The following is a 16,708-nucleotide window of genomic DNA, read 5'->3' as shown; positions in this document are numbered from 1 at the left end:
TACCCTCCCCCCGCCCCCGCCCGCCCCCGCGGCCGGCCCCCGCCCCTCCCCTCCCCCCGCCGCCACAGGCCTCTCCCACCCAGCCCCTTGCTAAATCCTTCTTGCGGGTCTCATAATCCGCCCCACTCATCATTACTGGTCCACATCTTCGTCACGATTCCCTCAGGAAAGAGTTCCAGAAGGTTCCGGTCTGGTGGGTTCCCCTAACCGCCTCCGGGCACTGCGGCGGCCGCTCCGCTATATCTACTTTTCGCAGGAGCCACAAACTCCTTCCCGCGAAAGACGGAGCCAGTCAGCAGCCAGAACTCTTCTCGCTTCAGCCAATCAGTGCTCACGAATCTTACGCCTTTTCCGGTCTTCTCCAGCCGCGCTCCTGAAAACGCGCACTCTGCTCCCGGGAGGGTAGGAAGCCTCTGCGGCCATCGTTACTAAGGTCAAAATAGACTGCGCAAGCGGAAGTAAGGCTGAGGGACGTTGTGATAGGACGGTGTCTCAAAAAAATAACCAATCAAGATGATATTTCCGCACCTCAGGCCGTGTAATCCCACCCCCCGTGACTCCTTACATCACTTCCTTTGTACGGCCTCCTCCTGTTCCCGCCAAACTCTTCCCAAGCGACTCCTTAATCTAAAGGGTTTTAGTAGAATTCCTGCTTCCGCATCTGTGCCTGGCTATCAGGCAGCATTTGCGCACCCGGGGAAGTCACAGTACTGGCTTCACGGCACCTCGTGGAGTTGCATGTTCTTTGCCTTAAAAAGCCAAGTTCAGTTCTTTTATTGACACCTTCTCGTCCTGATTTTCCCCAGTGAGGCTATGAGAAACCTACAGTCTTTCCCAGAATGGCAGATCTGAGAATGACATCCCCCCCAACCTGTTCCTCACCCCGCTCTAATCCAGCTTCGCATCCTCGGTTGCTTCAAGTATTCTTCATATAACACAGTTGTGTCCCTACTGTAGAGAGTGGAACACGTCTGTCAGTTCTTTGCTCTAAATACTACTATATTGTTAGGCTTCCTCCTCCCTACCCCAATTAATTTATTAAAAAATATTTATTGGGCTTCCCTGGTGGCGCAGTGTTTGAGAGTCAGCCTGCCGATGCGGGGGACACGGGTTCGAGCCCCGGTCCGGGAGGATCCCACATGCCGCAGAGCGGCTGGGCCCGTGGGCCATGGCCTCTGAGCCTGCACGTCCGGAGCCTGTGCTCCGCCCACAACGGGAGAGGCCGCAATGGTGAGAGGCCCGTATACCACACACACACAAAAAAAATTATTGATGTCTCTTTTGTTCCCAGCTCAGTGCTGACCACTATGATTCAATGGTGAATAAGATAGACATGGTCCCAGGCTTTTGGGCCATTGTATTTCCTTTGCTAAAACTGCAGGCACTGTTTTTTTTTGTTTTGTTTTTTTGGCTACGTTGGGTCTTTGTTGCTGCCACACGGGCTTTCTCTAGTTGCAGCAAGCAGGGGCTACTATTCGTTGTGGTGCTCGGGCTTCTCGCTGCGGTGGCTTCTCTTGCTGCGGAGCGCGGGCTCTAGGCGTGCAGGCTCAGTAGCTCCACGACATCTGGGACCTTCCTGGACCAGGGATCGAACCAGTGTTCCCTGAATTGGTAGGCGGATTCTTAACCACTGCGCCACCAGGGAAGTCCCACAGGCATTGTCTTAAATATTTTACATTAATTAACTCAGTCCTGTGAGGTAGGTAAATACTGCTGTTGTCCCCACTTTACAGATGAGAAAACTGAAGCTAAGTTGTGGGCATCTATATTGAAGCCCAGGAAGTCTGATTCTAAAAACCAGTGTAGTTAGTATACCTTCTTGAACATCCTAGACCTGGGGCACAAACTCACATGACAACTGGGCTCAGGCAGGAAAACTGTAAAGTGAATTGGATAATAGAGGGGAATTTTTTTTTTAATTGAGGTATAGTTGATTTACAATTGTGTTAGTTTCCGGTGTACAGCAAAGTGATTCAGATATATATAGATATAGATATAGATATAGATATGTTCTTTTTCCTTATAAGTTGTTTTTTTAATTTAATTTATTTTTTTATACAGCAGGTTCTTGTTAGTTATCCATTTTATACATATTAGTGTGTATATGTCAATCCCAATTGCCCAATTCATCCCACCCCCACCCCCACCCCCCTCACCGCTTTCCCCCCTTGGTGTCCATACGTTTGTTCTCTACATCTGTGTCTCAATTTCTGCCCCGCAAACCGGTTCATCTGTACCATTTTTCTAGGTTCCACATATACACGTTAATATACGATATTTGTTTTTCTCTTTCTGACTTACTTCACTCTGTGTGACAGTCTCTAGATCCAACCACATCTCTACACATGACCCAATTTTGTTCCTTTTTTATGGCTGAGTAATATTCCATTGTATATATGTACCACATCTTCTTTATCCATTTGTCTATCTATGGGCATTTAGGTTGCTTCCAAGACCTGGCTATTGTAAATAGTGCTGCACTGAACACTAGGGTGCATGTGTCTTTTTGAATTATGGTTTTCTCTGTGTATATGCCCAGTAGTGTGATTGCTGGGTCATATGGTAATTCTATTTTTAGTTTTTGAAGGAACCTGCATACTGTTCTCCATAGTGGCTGTATCCATTTACATTCCCACCAACAGTGCAAGAGGGTTCCCTTTTCTCCACACCCTCTCCAGCATTTGTTGTTTGTAGATTTTCTGATGGTGCCCATTCTAACTGGTGTGAGGTGATACCTCATTGTAGTTTTGATTTGCATTTCTCTAATAATTAGTGATGTTGAGCAGCTTTTCATGTGCTTCTTGGCCATCTGTATATCTTCTTTGGAGAAATGTCTATTTAGGTCTTCTGCCCATTTTTGGATTGGGTTGTTTGTTTTTTTAATATTGAGCTGCATGAGCTGTTTATATATTTTGGAGATGAATCTTTCGTTTGCAAATATTTTCTCCCATTCTGAGGGTTGTCTTTTCGTCTTGTTTGTAGTTTCCTTTGCTTTGCAAATGCTTTTAAGTTTCATTAGGTCCCATTTGTTTATTTTTGACTGGAGTCAGTCAGGAAAACTGTAAATATAGTGGATTGGATAATGGAGGGGAATTTTTAAAACTTTTTTCTCCATAGTAAGAAAAGCAACCACAGGGCTTCCCTGGTGGCGCAGTGGTTGAGAGTCCGCCTGCCAATGCAGGGGACACGGGTTCGTGCCCCGGTCCGGGAAGGTCCCACATGCCGTGGAGCGGCTGGGCCCGTGAGCCATGGCCGCTGAGCCTGTGCGTCCGGAGCCTGTGCTCCGCAACGGAAGAGGCCACAACAGTGAGAGGCCCGTGTACCACAAAAAAAAAAGAAAAGAAAAGAAAAGAAAAGCAACCACACAAGCATAATGGTAAATAGCAACTGACATAAAGAATATGGGGTCAGTGTTGCCAGGTCATCTTAAGTTTTTTTAGCAGGTACCAAAAGCCTGCATTTTTATGTAAAAATTTCAGAATTTTGTTTATAAGTAAATTTAAAAGTTAAAAGGGATTTCCCTGGTGGCACAGTGGTTAAGAATCCACCTGCAATGCAGGGGACACAGGTTCAAGCCCTGGTCCGGGAAGATCCCACGTGCCACAGAGGAACTAAGCCCGTGCGCCCCTACTACTGAGCTTGTGCTCCAGAGCCCATGAGCCGCAACTACTGAGCCCACGTGCCACAACTACTGAAGCCCGTGCACCTAGAGCCCGTGCTCTGCAACAAGAGAAGCCACTGCAATGAGAAGCCTGCACACCGCAACAGAGTAACCCCTGCTCGCTGCAACTAGAGAAAGCCCCGGTGCAGCAAGAAAGACCCAACACAGCCAAAAATAAATTAAAAGAAAAAAAAAAAGACACACACACACACACACAAAAGGCACACACTCAAAAAAACTAAAGGTCTCTTGTCCTGGAAACCCCTCCAGTCCCGTTCAAACCAAGATGGTTAATCACCCTTCAGAGGTGTTTGGTTAGCGTCTCCAGCTGCACCAAGCCCAGTCTGCCTGGCTGACCTATGGATGAATATCTCCTTGCTCCTGTGAACTTTTAGTGATGCACTGGTGTGCCTGGACATTTCATGTGAGACTCAGTAATCAGCCTGAGGTCACAGAGCTAGCAAAAAGACCAACCAGATTGAACGCAGCTCTATGTGACTCCTGAGCCCAACTCTTTTTTTAAAAAAAATTAATTAATTAATTAATTTATGGCTGCATTAGGTCTTCTTTGCTGCGCACGGGCTTTCTTTGGTTGCATTGAGGGCTACTCTTCGTTGTGGTGCGCGGGCTTCTCATTGTGGTAGCTTCTCTTGTTGCGGAGCACAGGATCTAGGCACGCGGGCTTCAGTAGTTGCAGCACGCGGGCTCAGTAGTTGTGGCTCATGGGCTCTAGAGCACAGGCTCAGTAGTTGTGGTGCTTGGGCTTAGTTGCTCCGCAGCGTGTGGGATCTCCCAGACCAGGGTTCGAACCCGAGTCCCCTGCATTGGCAGGCAGATTCTTAACCACTGCACCACCAGGGAAGCCCGCTGAGCCCAACTCTTAATCATGATGTGTTTTTTCCTGTGCCTCCTTTTTGTCCATCCCCTCACCCTTGTCAGCTCCTCTTTACCTTCAAATGCTTAGTACTTTGATGCTGTTGTCACATTAAACAAACAGAGGTGAAAGGGGCTTATTCTTGTTTTTCTCAAACATATTTGCAATTTTAAAGAGTGCCGGGGGTTCACTGCAGCACTATTTACAATAGCCAAGACATGGAAGCAACCTAAATGTCCATCAACAGACTAATGGATAAAGAAGATGTGGTAGTATATACAATGGGATATTACTCAGACATAGAACAGAATGAAATAATGCCATTTGCAGCAACATGGATGGACCTAGAGATTATCATACTAAGTGAAGTAAGTCAGAAGGAGAAAGACAAGTATCATATGATACCCCTTATATATGGAATCTAAAAAAAAAAAAGATACAAATGAACTTATTTATAGAACACAAACAGACTCACATACATAGAAAACAAACTTACGGTTACCAAAGGGGAAAAGGCAGAGAAGGGATAAATTAGGAGTTTGCGATGAACATATATACAGTTCTATATATAAAATAGATAATCAACAAGGACCTACTGTATAGCACAGGGAACTATACTCAGTATTTTTTAATAAGCTATAAGGGGAAGGAATCTGAATAAGAATATGTATATGTATATGTGTATGTATATGTATAACTGAAACACTGTGCTGTACATCTGAAACGAATACAACATTGTAAGTCAACTATACTTCAGTTTAAAAAAAGACATTTAAGAAGACCTAAATACGTAAAGAAATAAACCAAGTTCATGGGCAGAAAAATTCAATATCATAAAAATATCAAGTTGAGAAAATTGGCCTGTAGATTCTATGCAATTCTAATAGAGATTCTCAACAAGGTTAAAAAAAAATAAAAGGGTGCCCTGGAAGAGGACACGTGCCCGGGAGGACTGATAGAACAGAGATACCTACAAAAGGGTGACAGTGCCTGGTCTGGATGCCTTTTATGAACTTTGGACTTTTCCCCACACTCATGGGGAGCCACTGAAGGTTTTGAAGCAGAGCAATTACATGATCTTGCTGGCAGATTGAGGGAGTACTGACAGACAGATTGAGGGACTGCCCAAGACTGGAGACAGGGTGATCTGTTAGGAGGCTGGAGAAGCAACCAAGGTAGTAATGATGTGGGCCTGAATCAAGGCAGAGGGAGTGAGGGACAGATAAAACAGAAGTCATAAGAAAGGGGAAGGTTTAAAATGTCTTTAATTTATTAATTTTTTATTCATCCAATCAGTCTTATTTAGTCCACCATTTATTTATTCAACAAATATATATTTAGTGCCTATTAAGTGCCAAGAGCTATGCTTCCCCTGAACTGACTCTAGTTTTTTTTTTTTTTGCGGTACGCGGGCCTCTCACTGTTGTGGCCTCTCCTGCTGCGGAGCACAGGCTCCAGACGTGCAGGATCAGCGGCCATGGCTCACGGGCCCAGCCGCTCCGCGGCATGTGGGATCTTCCCGGACCGGAGCACGAACCCGTGTCCCCTGCATTGGCAGGCGGACTCTCAACCACTGCGCCACCATGGAAGCCCCCTGATTCTATTTTTGAAGCTGGGTCACAATGAGAAATAGATCAAGAACTCGAGCAGAAGCAGGCTTCTTCAGTTCATATTTGGCCATGTGAGTTTGTTAGTTGTGGCCAACTTCAGAATTTCTCTCTGGGATCTTTAAGGATCAACCATTACAAAAAAACCCAGCTTAGAGAAGACACAAATTATATAGTATAATTTGAGGCCCCTCAGGTTTCCTCGTTAGATATTCATTCTTTTGGATCAGTCACTGCAGCTGCAAAGGGAAAATTCAATTAATTATTTTATGATCTTTTCACTTCCCTGCTCCAAAATCTTCAGTGGTTCCCCATGACCTATAGGATAAAGTTCAAGGTCCTTGGAATGGAATCCAGACTGGGCACCATCACAGTTATAGTTTTAGGTTTATCTGTATGAATCTTACTGAAGCCTATTTCTCTCACAAAACTGTAAATTAGTTTTGTTCACCATTGTATCGCCAGCACCTGGCACTGTTCTTGACCTCCTTGGACTAAGCCCTCTGTGGACTTGGACCCCAAGCCAACCACAGCTTCCCAGGAGCTCAGAGGCCAGGAATGGACAAAGGTCCTGGGCACTGAAGGACGGACCCCCTCATTCCCATCAGGGTATTTGTTTTATCTGCATCACTGAGGTTATAGAACTAAAAGGCTACAGCAAAAACGTGAAGAATGCTTGCCTTTATCAGCTTTCATACCACATGTTTTTCTCCTAAGAGTGATGTGTATTTTCTGGAGATGACAGTTGCCAAGAATCAAATAAGTGCTTTGGGGGAATTTGAAGAAGAGCAGCTGTTTTGTACTTAAGAAGGAAAGGTCCCAACCCTTTGGACTTCTCTGCCTCACTTACCTTTTCCAGCAAACCCAGGTCCAGCAGGCCAGGCTGAAGCCAGGGAGAAGCCATTATCATTTAGGTAACCGGCTCCTGGCAGAGGGCTGAGTAGGGCCTGAAATACCCACTGGCTCCACTCTGAGCCCTGCTGGGGTACCTTTTTCTTTTTTCTTTTCTTTCTTTTCTGGCCACGCCGTGCAGCTTGTGGGATCCCAGTTCTCCGACCAGGGATCAAAACCGGGCCCCCTGCAGTGGAAGCACGGAGTCCTAACCACTGGACCGCCAGGGAATTCCTGGGGTACCTTTTTCTACTCATGAAAAGTTACCTTATGGGTTAATGGTGGTGACAGTGACCAAAAAGCTGTGGTATTTAAAAGAAGTCCCTGCATCCAGCCGAAAGCTGAATAAGACTCTAGCACCCCTCAGAGGGGTTTACAAGGAGCACCTAGGCTCTCTCAGAGGTCTCCCCCTTGTTCCAATTTCAAGCCTAGTCGTTGCCAGCTCCCTGCTCAGCCCTCAGGGAGCTGCCTGCACTAGACTCCTTGCCTGCCCTCCTTCCCTACGGGTCCCATGGGTTACCTTCTAAGCTAACCTCGATGTGCCCTAGATACTGTCGAGCAGGTATGAATCAGGCCATAAGCTAAGAAAAGCACACTGACTTATTTTCGTTAAATTAAAAGCAGTTGGTCCCTGAGCCCTCTTCTCTATGCACTGGCAGAAAATTCATCTTGGTGGTTATTTTGATGCCCTCCTCCTCCTTGGGGTGACCCAGGGCCTGAACACAGATGGCGCTTTAGTCTTTTTTTTTTTAATTGAAGTATATAGTTGATTTACAATATTGTGTTAGTTTCAGGGGTACCACATAGTGATTTGATTTTTTTTTTTGCAGATTATATTCCATTATAAGTTATTATAAGATATCGGGTATAATTCTCTATGCTAAACGGTAAATCCTTGTTGCTTATCTATTTTATGTATAGTAGTTTGTATCTGTTAATCCCATACTCCTAATGTCCCTCCCACCCCCCTCCCCCCTTTGGTAACCATAAGTGTGTTTTCTATGTCTATGAGTCTGTTTCTGTTTTGCATATAGATTCATTTGTATTGTTTTTTAGATTCCACATATAAGTGATAACATATAGTATTTGTCTTTTTCTGTCTGACTTATTTCACTAAGCGTAATATTCTCTAGGTCTATCCATGTTGCTGCAAATGGCAATATTTCATTCTTCTTTATGGCTAATATTCCATTGTAATAGTCCATATGTACACCACATCTTCTCAAGCCAGTTGTCTGTTCGTGGGCACTTGGGTTGCTTCCATGTCTCGGCTATTGTAAATAGTGCTGCTATGAACATTGGAGTGCATGTATCTTTTCAAATTAGAGTTTTTGTTTTTTCCAGATATATACCTAGGAGTGGAATTGCTGGATCATACTGTAGTTCTAAGTTTAGTTTTTTAAGAAACCTCCACACTGTTTTCCATAGTGGCTGCACTAATTTACATTCCTATCAACAGTATAGGAGGGTTCCCTTTTCCCCACATCCTTCTCAGCATTTATTTTTATTTTTTATTTTTATTTATTTATTTTTGTCTTCATTGCGTAGGTCTTCATTGCTGCATGCAGGCTTTTCTCTAGTTACAGCGAGCAGGGGCTACTCTTCCTTGTGGTGCGCGGGCTTCTCATTGCGGTGGCTTCTCTTGTTGCGGAGCATGGGCTCTAGGCTCGCGGACTTCAGTAGTTGTGGCACGAGGGCTCAGTAGCTGTGGTGCACAAGCTTAGTTGCTCCGCCGCATGTGGGATCTTCCCAGACCAGGGCTTGAACCCGTGCCCCTGCATTGGCAGGTGGATTCTTAACCACTGCGCCACCAGGGAAGTTCCTATTTGTAGGTTTTTTTGTTGATGGTCATTCTGACCAGTGTGAGATGATACCTCATTGAGCTTTAGATTTGCATTTCTCTAATAATTAGTGATGCTGAGCATCTTTTCATGTGCCTGTTGGCCATCTGTGTGTCTTCTTGCAGCTTTAGTCTTTAGTTGTCTATGGATCCTGCTGATATAGTCAGCGACTAGACTTGTACGGTTCTGATGGGCCAGAGGTTCTGCTGTGACTCTGACCCCAGGGCTTTGCCAGGCTGGGGGCCTTGTTGATTAGTTTGTGTAATGTCCTTCTTTTTTGCTGAATGTAAGCTCCATGAGAGCAGAGGCTTTGTTTTTCTCACCTCTGCGTCCCTAAGGCCTAGAAGCTAATAGAGTTTGGATATTTATTGAACCCAAATAAATGTCTCAGACTTCATGTCTGAAGACCGGCTTCCTCCTGGACACCTTGACACTTTTGGAACCCAGCAACTTCCCTCTGCTTCAATGGTTGGGCCAGTATCCCTTCTCTTATAGGTTCTTCCCTTCCCCTTTCTAGAGGACAAAATCTGGAGGTGGCTGTCTTCAAGAAGCTGTGGCCTTCTACCTGGCCACAGCCTCCCCCAAGGGAGGGGATCTTTACTACTGGCTTGGATCAGGTTTTCAAAAAAGATACAGGGAGAACATAAATTAACACAACAGTTCCCCTGCTACAGTCTATTAATTCCACTCTACTACGAGTTACTCACTCCCTCGTGTAGACCCTCATCGCTTTTCTCTAGGAGTACTCTGCCTTGGCCTCCTTGCTGGTCGCCTAGAACAACCATCTTCTACGGAGCCAGTGCGTCTTTCTAAGATGCTAATTTGGTCGTGTCTCTCCCCTAGTTAAGACTCTTCCATGGCTCCCCACAGCTCTCAGCTCAAACCACTGAGCACGGCTTGGCTCCTGCTTGCTGCTCCAGTTCAGGACCCCAAGCCCCAATATCACCCAACACAGCTCCCTGGGATGTTCCAGCATCTCTTAGCAGGAGTTGTCTCTTCTTCCTCGTATACCCTCTTCCCCATTTTCTCCTTCTGGCTAACTCTTACTCGCACAGGCAGGCATCCTGTTTTAAAATTTTTAAATTTTATATTGGAGTATAGTTGATTAACAATGATGTGTTAGTCACAGTTTTACAGCAAAGTGATTCAGTTATACCCATACAAGTATCCATTCTTTTTCAAATTCTTTTCCCATTTAGGTTATTACAGAATGTTGAGCTGAGTTTCCTGTGCTACCATAGGTTCTTGTCTGTTATCTATATTAAATGTAGTAGTGTGTACATGTCAGTCCCAAACTCCCAATCTATATCTCTCCCCACGCCCTTTCCCCCTAGTAACCATAAATTCGTTCTCTAACTCTGTGAGTGTTTCTGTTTTGTAAATAAGTTCATCTGTATCATTTTTTAAGATTCTGCATATAAGTGATATCACATGATAATCTGTCTTTGTATGATAATCTCCAGGTCCATTCACGTTGCTGCAAATGGCATTATTTCATTCTTTTTAATGGCTGAGTAATATTCCATTGTATATATGTACCACATCTTTATCCATTCCTCTGTTGATGAACCTTTAGGTTGCTTCCATGTCTTGGCTATTGTAAACAGTGCTGCAGTGAACATTGGGGTACATGTATCCTTTTGAACCACTGTTTTCTCCAGATATATACCCAGGAGTGGATTACTGAATCATATGGTAGCTCTATTCTTAGTTCTTTAAGGAACCTCCATATTGTTCTCCATAGTGGCTGTATCAATTTACATTCTCACCAACAGTGCAGGAGGGTTCTCTCCTCTCCACACCCTCTCCAGCATTTACTGTTTGTAAACTTTTTGATGATGGCCATTCTGACAGGTGTGAGGTGATAGCTCATTGTAGTTTTGATTTGCATTTCTCTAATACTTAGTGATGTTGAGCATCTTTTCATGTGCCTCTTGGCCATCTGTATGTCTTCTTTGCAGAAATGCAAGCAGACTTCATTTTCTTGTGCTTCACCTTATTGCACTTTGCAGATGATGAGTTTTTTACAAATTGGTATTTGGCAGCCCTGCGTCAAGCAAGTCTGTTGGTGCTATTTGTCCAACAGCACTTGTCAGTTCGTGTCTCTGTGTCATATTTCGATAATTTTCACAATATTTCAAACATTTTCATTATCATTATATTTGTTACAGTGATCTGTGACAATAAGTGATCTTTGATGATGTTACTATTGTAATTGTTTTGGGGTGGCATGAAACGTGCCCCTGTAAGTCAGAAAACTTAATCCATAAATGCTGTGTGTGTTCTGAGTGCTCCACTGACCAGCTGTTTCCCATCTCTTTCCCTCTCCTTGGGCCTCCCTCTCCTTTAGCCTCCCTATTCTCTGAGACACAACAATATTGAAATTGGGCCAATTAATAACCCTACAATGGCCTCTAAGTATTCAAGTGAAAGGAAGAGTCAATTGATGAGACAAAGTTTATTGTTGTCTTATTTTAAGAAATTGCCACAGGGACTTCCCTGGTGGAGCAGGTTAAGAATAAGTGAAAGGAAGAGTCAATTGATGAGACAAAGTTTATTGTTGTCTTATTTTAAGAAATTGCCACAGGGACTTCCCTGGTGGAGCAGTGGTTAAGAATCCACCTGCCAATGCAGGGGACACGGGTTCGAGCCCTGGTCCAGGAAGATCCCACATGCCATGGAGCAATTAAGCTCGTGTGCCACAACTACTGAGCCCACATGCCACGACTACTGAAGCCCGTGCGTCTAGAGCCCGTGCTCTGCAACAAGTCCGCGCGGGGCAACAAAGAGTAGTCCCCACTCGCTGCAACTAGAGAAAGTCTGCATGCAGCAACGAAGACCCAGCACAGCCAACAATAAATAAATAAATAAATAAATAAATAAAAAGAAATGTCCACAGCCACCCCAGCCTTCAGCATCCACCACCCTGATCAGTCAGCAGCCATCAACATGGAGGCAAGATCCTCCTCCAGCAAAGAGATTATGACTCACTGAAGGCTCAAATGATGGTTAGCATTTTTTAGCAATAAAATATTTTTAAATTAAGGCATGTACATTTTTTAAACATAATGCTATTGCACACTTAATAGACTACAATATAGTGTAAACATAACTTTTACATGCACTGGGAAACCAAAAAGTTCATGTGACTTGGTTTATTTATTTTTTATTTTTAAATAAATTTATTTATTTATTTATTTATTTTTGGCTGTGTTGGGTCTTTGTTGCTGCAAGTGGGCGTTCTCTAGTTGCGGAGAGCAGGGGCTTCCCTTCGTTGTGGTGCACAGGCTTCTCATTGCGGTGGCTCCTCTTGTTGTGGAGCACTGGCTCTAGGCACGTGGGCTTCAGTAGTTGCGGAGTGTGGACTCAGTAGTTGTGGCTTGAGGGCTCTAGAGTGCCCTCTATCTCCATGGGACATGGTTTCCAGCATAAATGAGCAGATGACTCTTAGTCTTGGTTCGTTTGTGGTCAAGCATCTGGATCTCCAACAAGCAGTTATGTTCCTTTGATGGCAAAGACCTGACATTTTATACGGTATGTTTGTTCTGCTGGGGTGGGGCAACATGTAAGCTTCAAAAGTAGTTATTTGCCTGTCATTGACTGGGGTTGAGTGAGTCTCTTGGAGAATCCAGTTGCCGGCTGTACCAACATTCATTGAGGAACTGGCAGGGCTGGTGCTGCTTCCTACTTGAGAGCCCAAAGTCCTGGCAGGTACAGCTCCTTGGGCAAACCCTGCTCACACCCTGCCGGGCAAAGGAAGAAAAGCCAGAGGAGCCAAAGGCCTCCAGTGTCTGGAACACTCAGCGACAGGACAGGAATTCTGCTCTGGCACGTGGCCACCAACACCTAGTTGGGAAGCCTGTGGCTCAAACACTTGCTCCGGGAGAACCCGATGGCTCCCATGAGGCAAGCCCCCAGGATGAGGCTGCCCGAGCTGCTGATTTTCCTGACCCACTGGGGAGTCACCAGGGCTGGACAAGGTAGGCACTGAGAATGCCTGTGATCTCTCTGTTTGGTACTATGAACTCAGGGTCTAGGGCTGCTGGAAGCTGCTCACAGAAAGCTGAAAATGCTGATAAAACTAGCAAGGCAGGAGCTAGGCTGGGGAGTCTGGGTGAGAGAGTTAGTGGGTGGTGGAGGTGCTGTTTGAGCCTGAGATTTTAAGTGGGGGTAACAGCTGGCCACAGGAGGGACATTGACATTGTTCAGAGGTGTGGGTACATAAGAGCCAGCCAGCTGGTAGAGGCAGAAGGTGTCAGGAAGATTCAAGAATTCATTCAAAAAATATTGGTTGAGTAACTCTCAAATCTAGTATTTTATTCAAACTCTGTTGAAGCATTTTACTAACCTCATTCCCTTTTTTAAAAAAAATTATTTTTATTTATTTATGCTGGGTCTTAGTTGCGGCAGGCGGGCTCCTTAGTTGCAGCTCGCAGGCTTCCTTAGTTGCAGCATGCTGGCTCCTTAGTTGTGGCATGCAAACTCTTAGTTACAGCATGCATGTGGGATCTAGTTCTCTGACCAGGGGTCGAACCCCAGGCCCCCTGCATTGGGAGTGCAGAGTCTTAACCACTGCACCACCAGGGAAGTCCCCTCATTCCCTTTTTGACCTGTAAAACACGTTAGAATTTCCTAACAGAGTTTACTCTTTTTTTTTTTTTTTTTGTGGTATGCGGGCCTTTCACTGTTGTGGCCTCTCCCGTTGCGGAGCGCAGGCTCAGCAGCCATGGCTCACGGGCCCAGCCGCCCCGCTGCATGTGGGATCTTCCCGGACCGGGGCCCGAACCCGTGTCCCCTGCATCGGCAGGCGGACTCTCAACCACTGCGCCACCAGGGAAGCCCCAGAGTTTACTCTTGTTTAGAAATTTGCAAGGGCTTCTTCTCTGCAAATGCCACCAGCAGATTATAATTTTGGCAACAATGTAGGTCTTAGCACCACCAGACTTTGACCTATATCATTCATGGTATAAACTTTACCCTTGCAAGATAACTCCTATCTCTCTCTTTAAACAAAATGAGTTAGCCAGACTGATCAAGAAAAAAAAAGAAGACTCAAATCAATAGAATTAGAAATGAAAAAGGAGAAGTAACAACTGACACTGCAGAAATACAAAGGATCATGAGATTACCACAAGCAACTATATGCCAATAAAATGGACAACCTGGAAGAAATGGACAAATTCTTAGAAAAACACAACCTTCCAAGACTGAACCAGGAAGAAATAGAAAATATAAACAGACCAATCACAAGCACTGAAATTGAAACTGTGATTAAAAAAAAATCTTCCAACAGGGGCTTCCCCGGTGGCGCAGTGGTTGAGGGTCCGTCTGCCGATGCAGGGGACACGGGTTTGTGCCCCGGTCTGGGAGGATCCCACACGCCGCGGAGCGGCTGGGCGGGCGAGCCGCGCGGGCCGCTGAGCCTGCGCGTCCCGAGCCTGTGCTCTGCAACGGGAGTGGCCACAACACTGAGAGGCCCGAGTACCGCAAAAAAAAAAAAAAAAAATCTTCCAACAAACAAAAGCCCAGGACCAGATGGCTTCACAGGCGAGTTCTATCAAACATTTAAAGAAGAGCTAACACCTATCGTTCTCAAACTCTTCCAAAATATAGCAGAGGGAGGAACACTCCCAAACTCATTCTACGAGGCCACCATCACCCTGATACCAAAACCAGACAAAGATGCCACACAAAAAAGAAAACTACAGGGCAGTATCACTGATGAACATAGATGCAAAAATCCTCAACAAAATACTAGCAAACAGAATCCAACAGCACATTAAAAGGATCATACACCATGATCGAGTGGAATTTATCCCAGGGATGCAAGGATTCTTCAATATACTCAAATCAATCAATGTGATAAACTATATTAACAAACTGAAGGAGAAAAACCATTTGATCAACTCAATAGATGCAGAAAAAGCTTTTGACAAAATTCATCACCTATTTATGATAAAAACCCTCCAGAAAGTAGGATAGAGGGAAATTACCTCAACATAATAAAGGCCATATATGACAAACCCACAGCCAACATCCTTCTCAATGGTGAAAAACTGAAACCATTTCCTCTAAAATCAGGAACAAGACAAGGTTGCCAACTCTCACCACTCTTATTCAACATAGTTTGGAATTTTTAGCCACAGCAGTCAGAGAAGAAAAAGAAATAAAAGGAATCCAAATCTGAAAAGAAGAAGTAAAACTGTCAGTGTTTGCAGATGACATGATACTATACATAGAGAATCCTAAATATGCTACAAGAAAACTATTACAGCTAATCAATGAATTTGGTAAAGTTGCAGGATACAAAATTAATGCACAGAAATCTCTTGCATTCCTATACACTAATGATGAAAGATCTGAAAGAGAAATCAAGAAAACACTCCCATTTACCATTGCAACAAAAAGAATAAAATACCTAGGAATAAGTAGGTCCTTGTCTCAAGGAGACAAAAGACCTGTATGCAGAAAACTATAAGATACTGATGAAAGAAATTAAAGATGATACAAACAGATGGAGAGATATACCATGTTCTTGGATTGGAAGAATCAACATTGTGAAAATGACTATACTACCCGAAGCAATTTACAGATTCAATGCAATCCCTATCAAACTACCAATGGCATTTTTCACAGAACTAGAACAAAAAATTTCACAATTTGTATGGAAACACAAAAGATCCCAAATAGCCAAAGCAATCTTGAGAAAGAAAAATGGAGCTGGAGGATTCAGACTCCATGACTTTAGACCATACTACAAAGCTACAGTGCTCAAGGCAGTATGGTACTGGCACAAAAACAGAAATATAGATCAATGGAACAGGATAGAAAGCCCAGAGATAAACCCGCACACATATGGTCACCTTATCTTTGACAAAAGAGGAAAGAATATACAATGGAGAAAAGACAGCCTCTTCAATAAGTGGTGCTGGGAAAACTGGACTGCTTCATGTAAAAGTGAAATTAGAACACTCCCTAATACCATACACAAAAATAAACTGAAAATGGATTAAAGACCTAAATGTAAGGCCAGATACTATAAAACTCTTAGAGAAAAACATAGGCAGAACACTCTATGACATAAATCACAGCAAGATCCTTTTTGACCCACCTCTTTGAGAAATGTAAATAAAAACAAAAATAAACAAATGGGACCTAATGAAACTTCAAAGCTTTTGCACAGCATAGGAAACCATAAACAAGCCGAAAAGACAACCCTCAGAATGGGAGAAAATATTTGCAAACAAAGGACCTGACTAAGGATTAATCTCCAAAATATGCAAGCAGCTCATGCAGCTCAATATTCAAAGAGCAAACAACCCAATCCAAAAATGGGCAGAAGACCTAAATAGACATTTCTCCAAAGAAGATATACAGGTTGCCAACAAACACATGAAAGTATGCTCAACATCACTAATCATTAGAGAAACGCAAGTCAAAACCACAATGACGTATCACCTCACACTGGTCAGAATGGGCATCATCAAAAAATCTACAAACAACAAATGCTGGAGAAGGTGTGGAGAAAAGGGAACCCTCTTGCACTGTTGGTGGGAATGTAAATTAATACTGCCACTATGGAGAACAGTATGGAGGTTCCTCAAAAAACTAAAAATAGAACTACCATATGACCCAGCAATCCCACTACTGGGCATATATCCTGAGAAAACCATAATTCAAAAAGAGATTGGGGCTTCCCTGGTGGCGCAGTGGTTGGGGGTCTGCCTGCCGATGCAGGGGACGTGGGTTCGTGCCCCGGTCCGGGAGGATCCCACGTGCTGCAGAGCAGCTGGGCCCGTGAGCCATGACCACTGGGCCTGCACATCCAGAGCCT

At 44.2% G+C, this 16,708-nt stretch overlaps 2 protein-coding genes across 2 annotated transcripts in view; one reads left to right on the top strand and one right to left on the bottom strand.

Annotated features, from left to right (window-relative positions):
* Positions 1-191, bottom strand: part of RPA2 (replication protein A2) — a 17,928-nt gene extending 17,737 nt beyond the window's left edge. The window contains exon 1 of the mRNA XM_007459072.1: positions 137-191. Within this exon, the coding sequence (XP_007459134.1) occupies positions 137-146 (10 nt within the window). The 5' untranslated portion in view covers positions 147-191. The remainder of the gene's footprint in view (positions 1-136) is intronic.
* Positions 192-12,605: 12,414 nt separating this feature from the next.
* SMPDL3B (sphingomyelin phosphodiesterase acid like 3B) overlaps positions 12,606-16,708 on the top strand; it is a 31,748-nt gene continuing 27,645 nt past the window's right edge. The window contains exon 1 of the mRNA XM_007459071.1: positions 12,606-12,854. Within this exon, the coding sequence (XP_007459133.1) occupies positions 12,767-12,854 (88 nt within the window). The 5' untranslated portion in view covers positions 12,606-12,766. The remainder of the gene's footprint in view (positions 12,855-16,708) is intronic.

The sequence above is a fragment of the Lipotes vexillifer genome, unplaced genomic scaffold (assembly GCF_000442215.2).
Source record: "Lipotes vexillifer unplaced genomic scaffold, Lipotes_vexillifer_v1.1 scaffold496, whole genome shotgun sequence".
In the NCBI taxonomy this organism is placed as follows: Eukaryota; Metazoa; Chordata; class Mammalia; order Artiodactyla; family Lipotidae; genus Lipotes; species Lipotes vexillifer.
The sequence above is the reverse complement of the archived record's forward strand: the minus strand, read 5'-3'. Positions and strand labels throughout refer to the sequence as shown.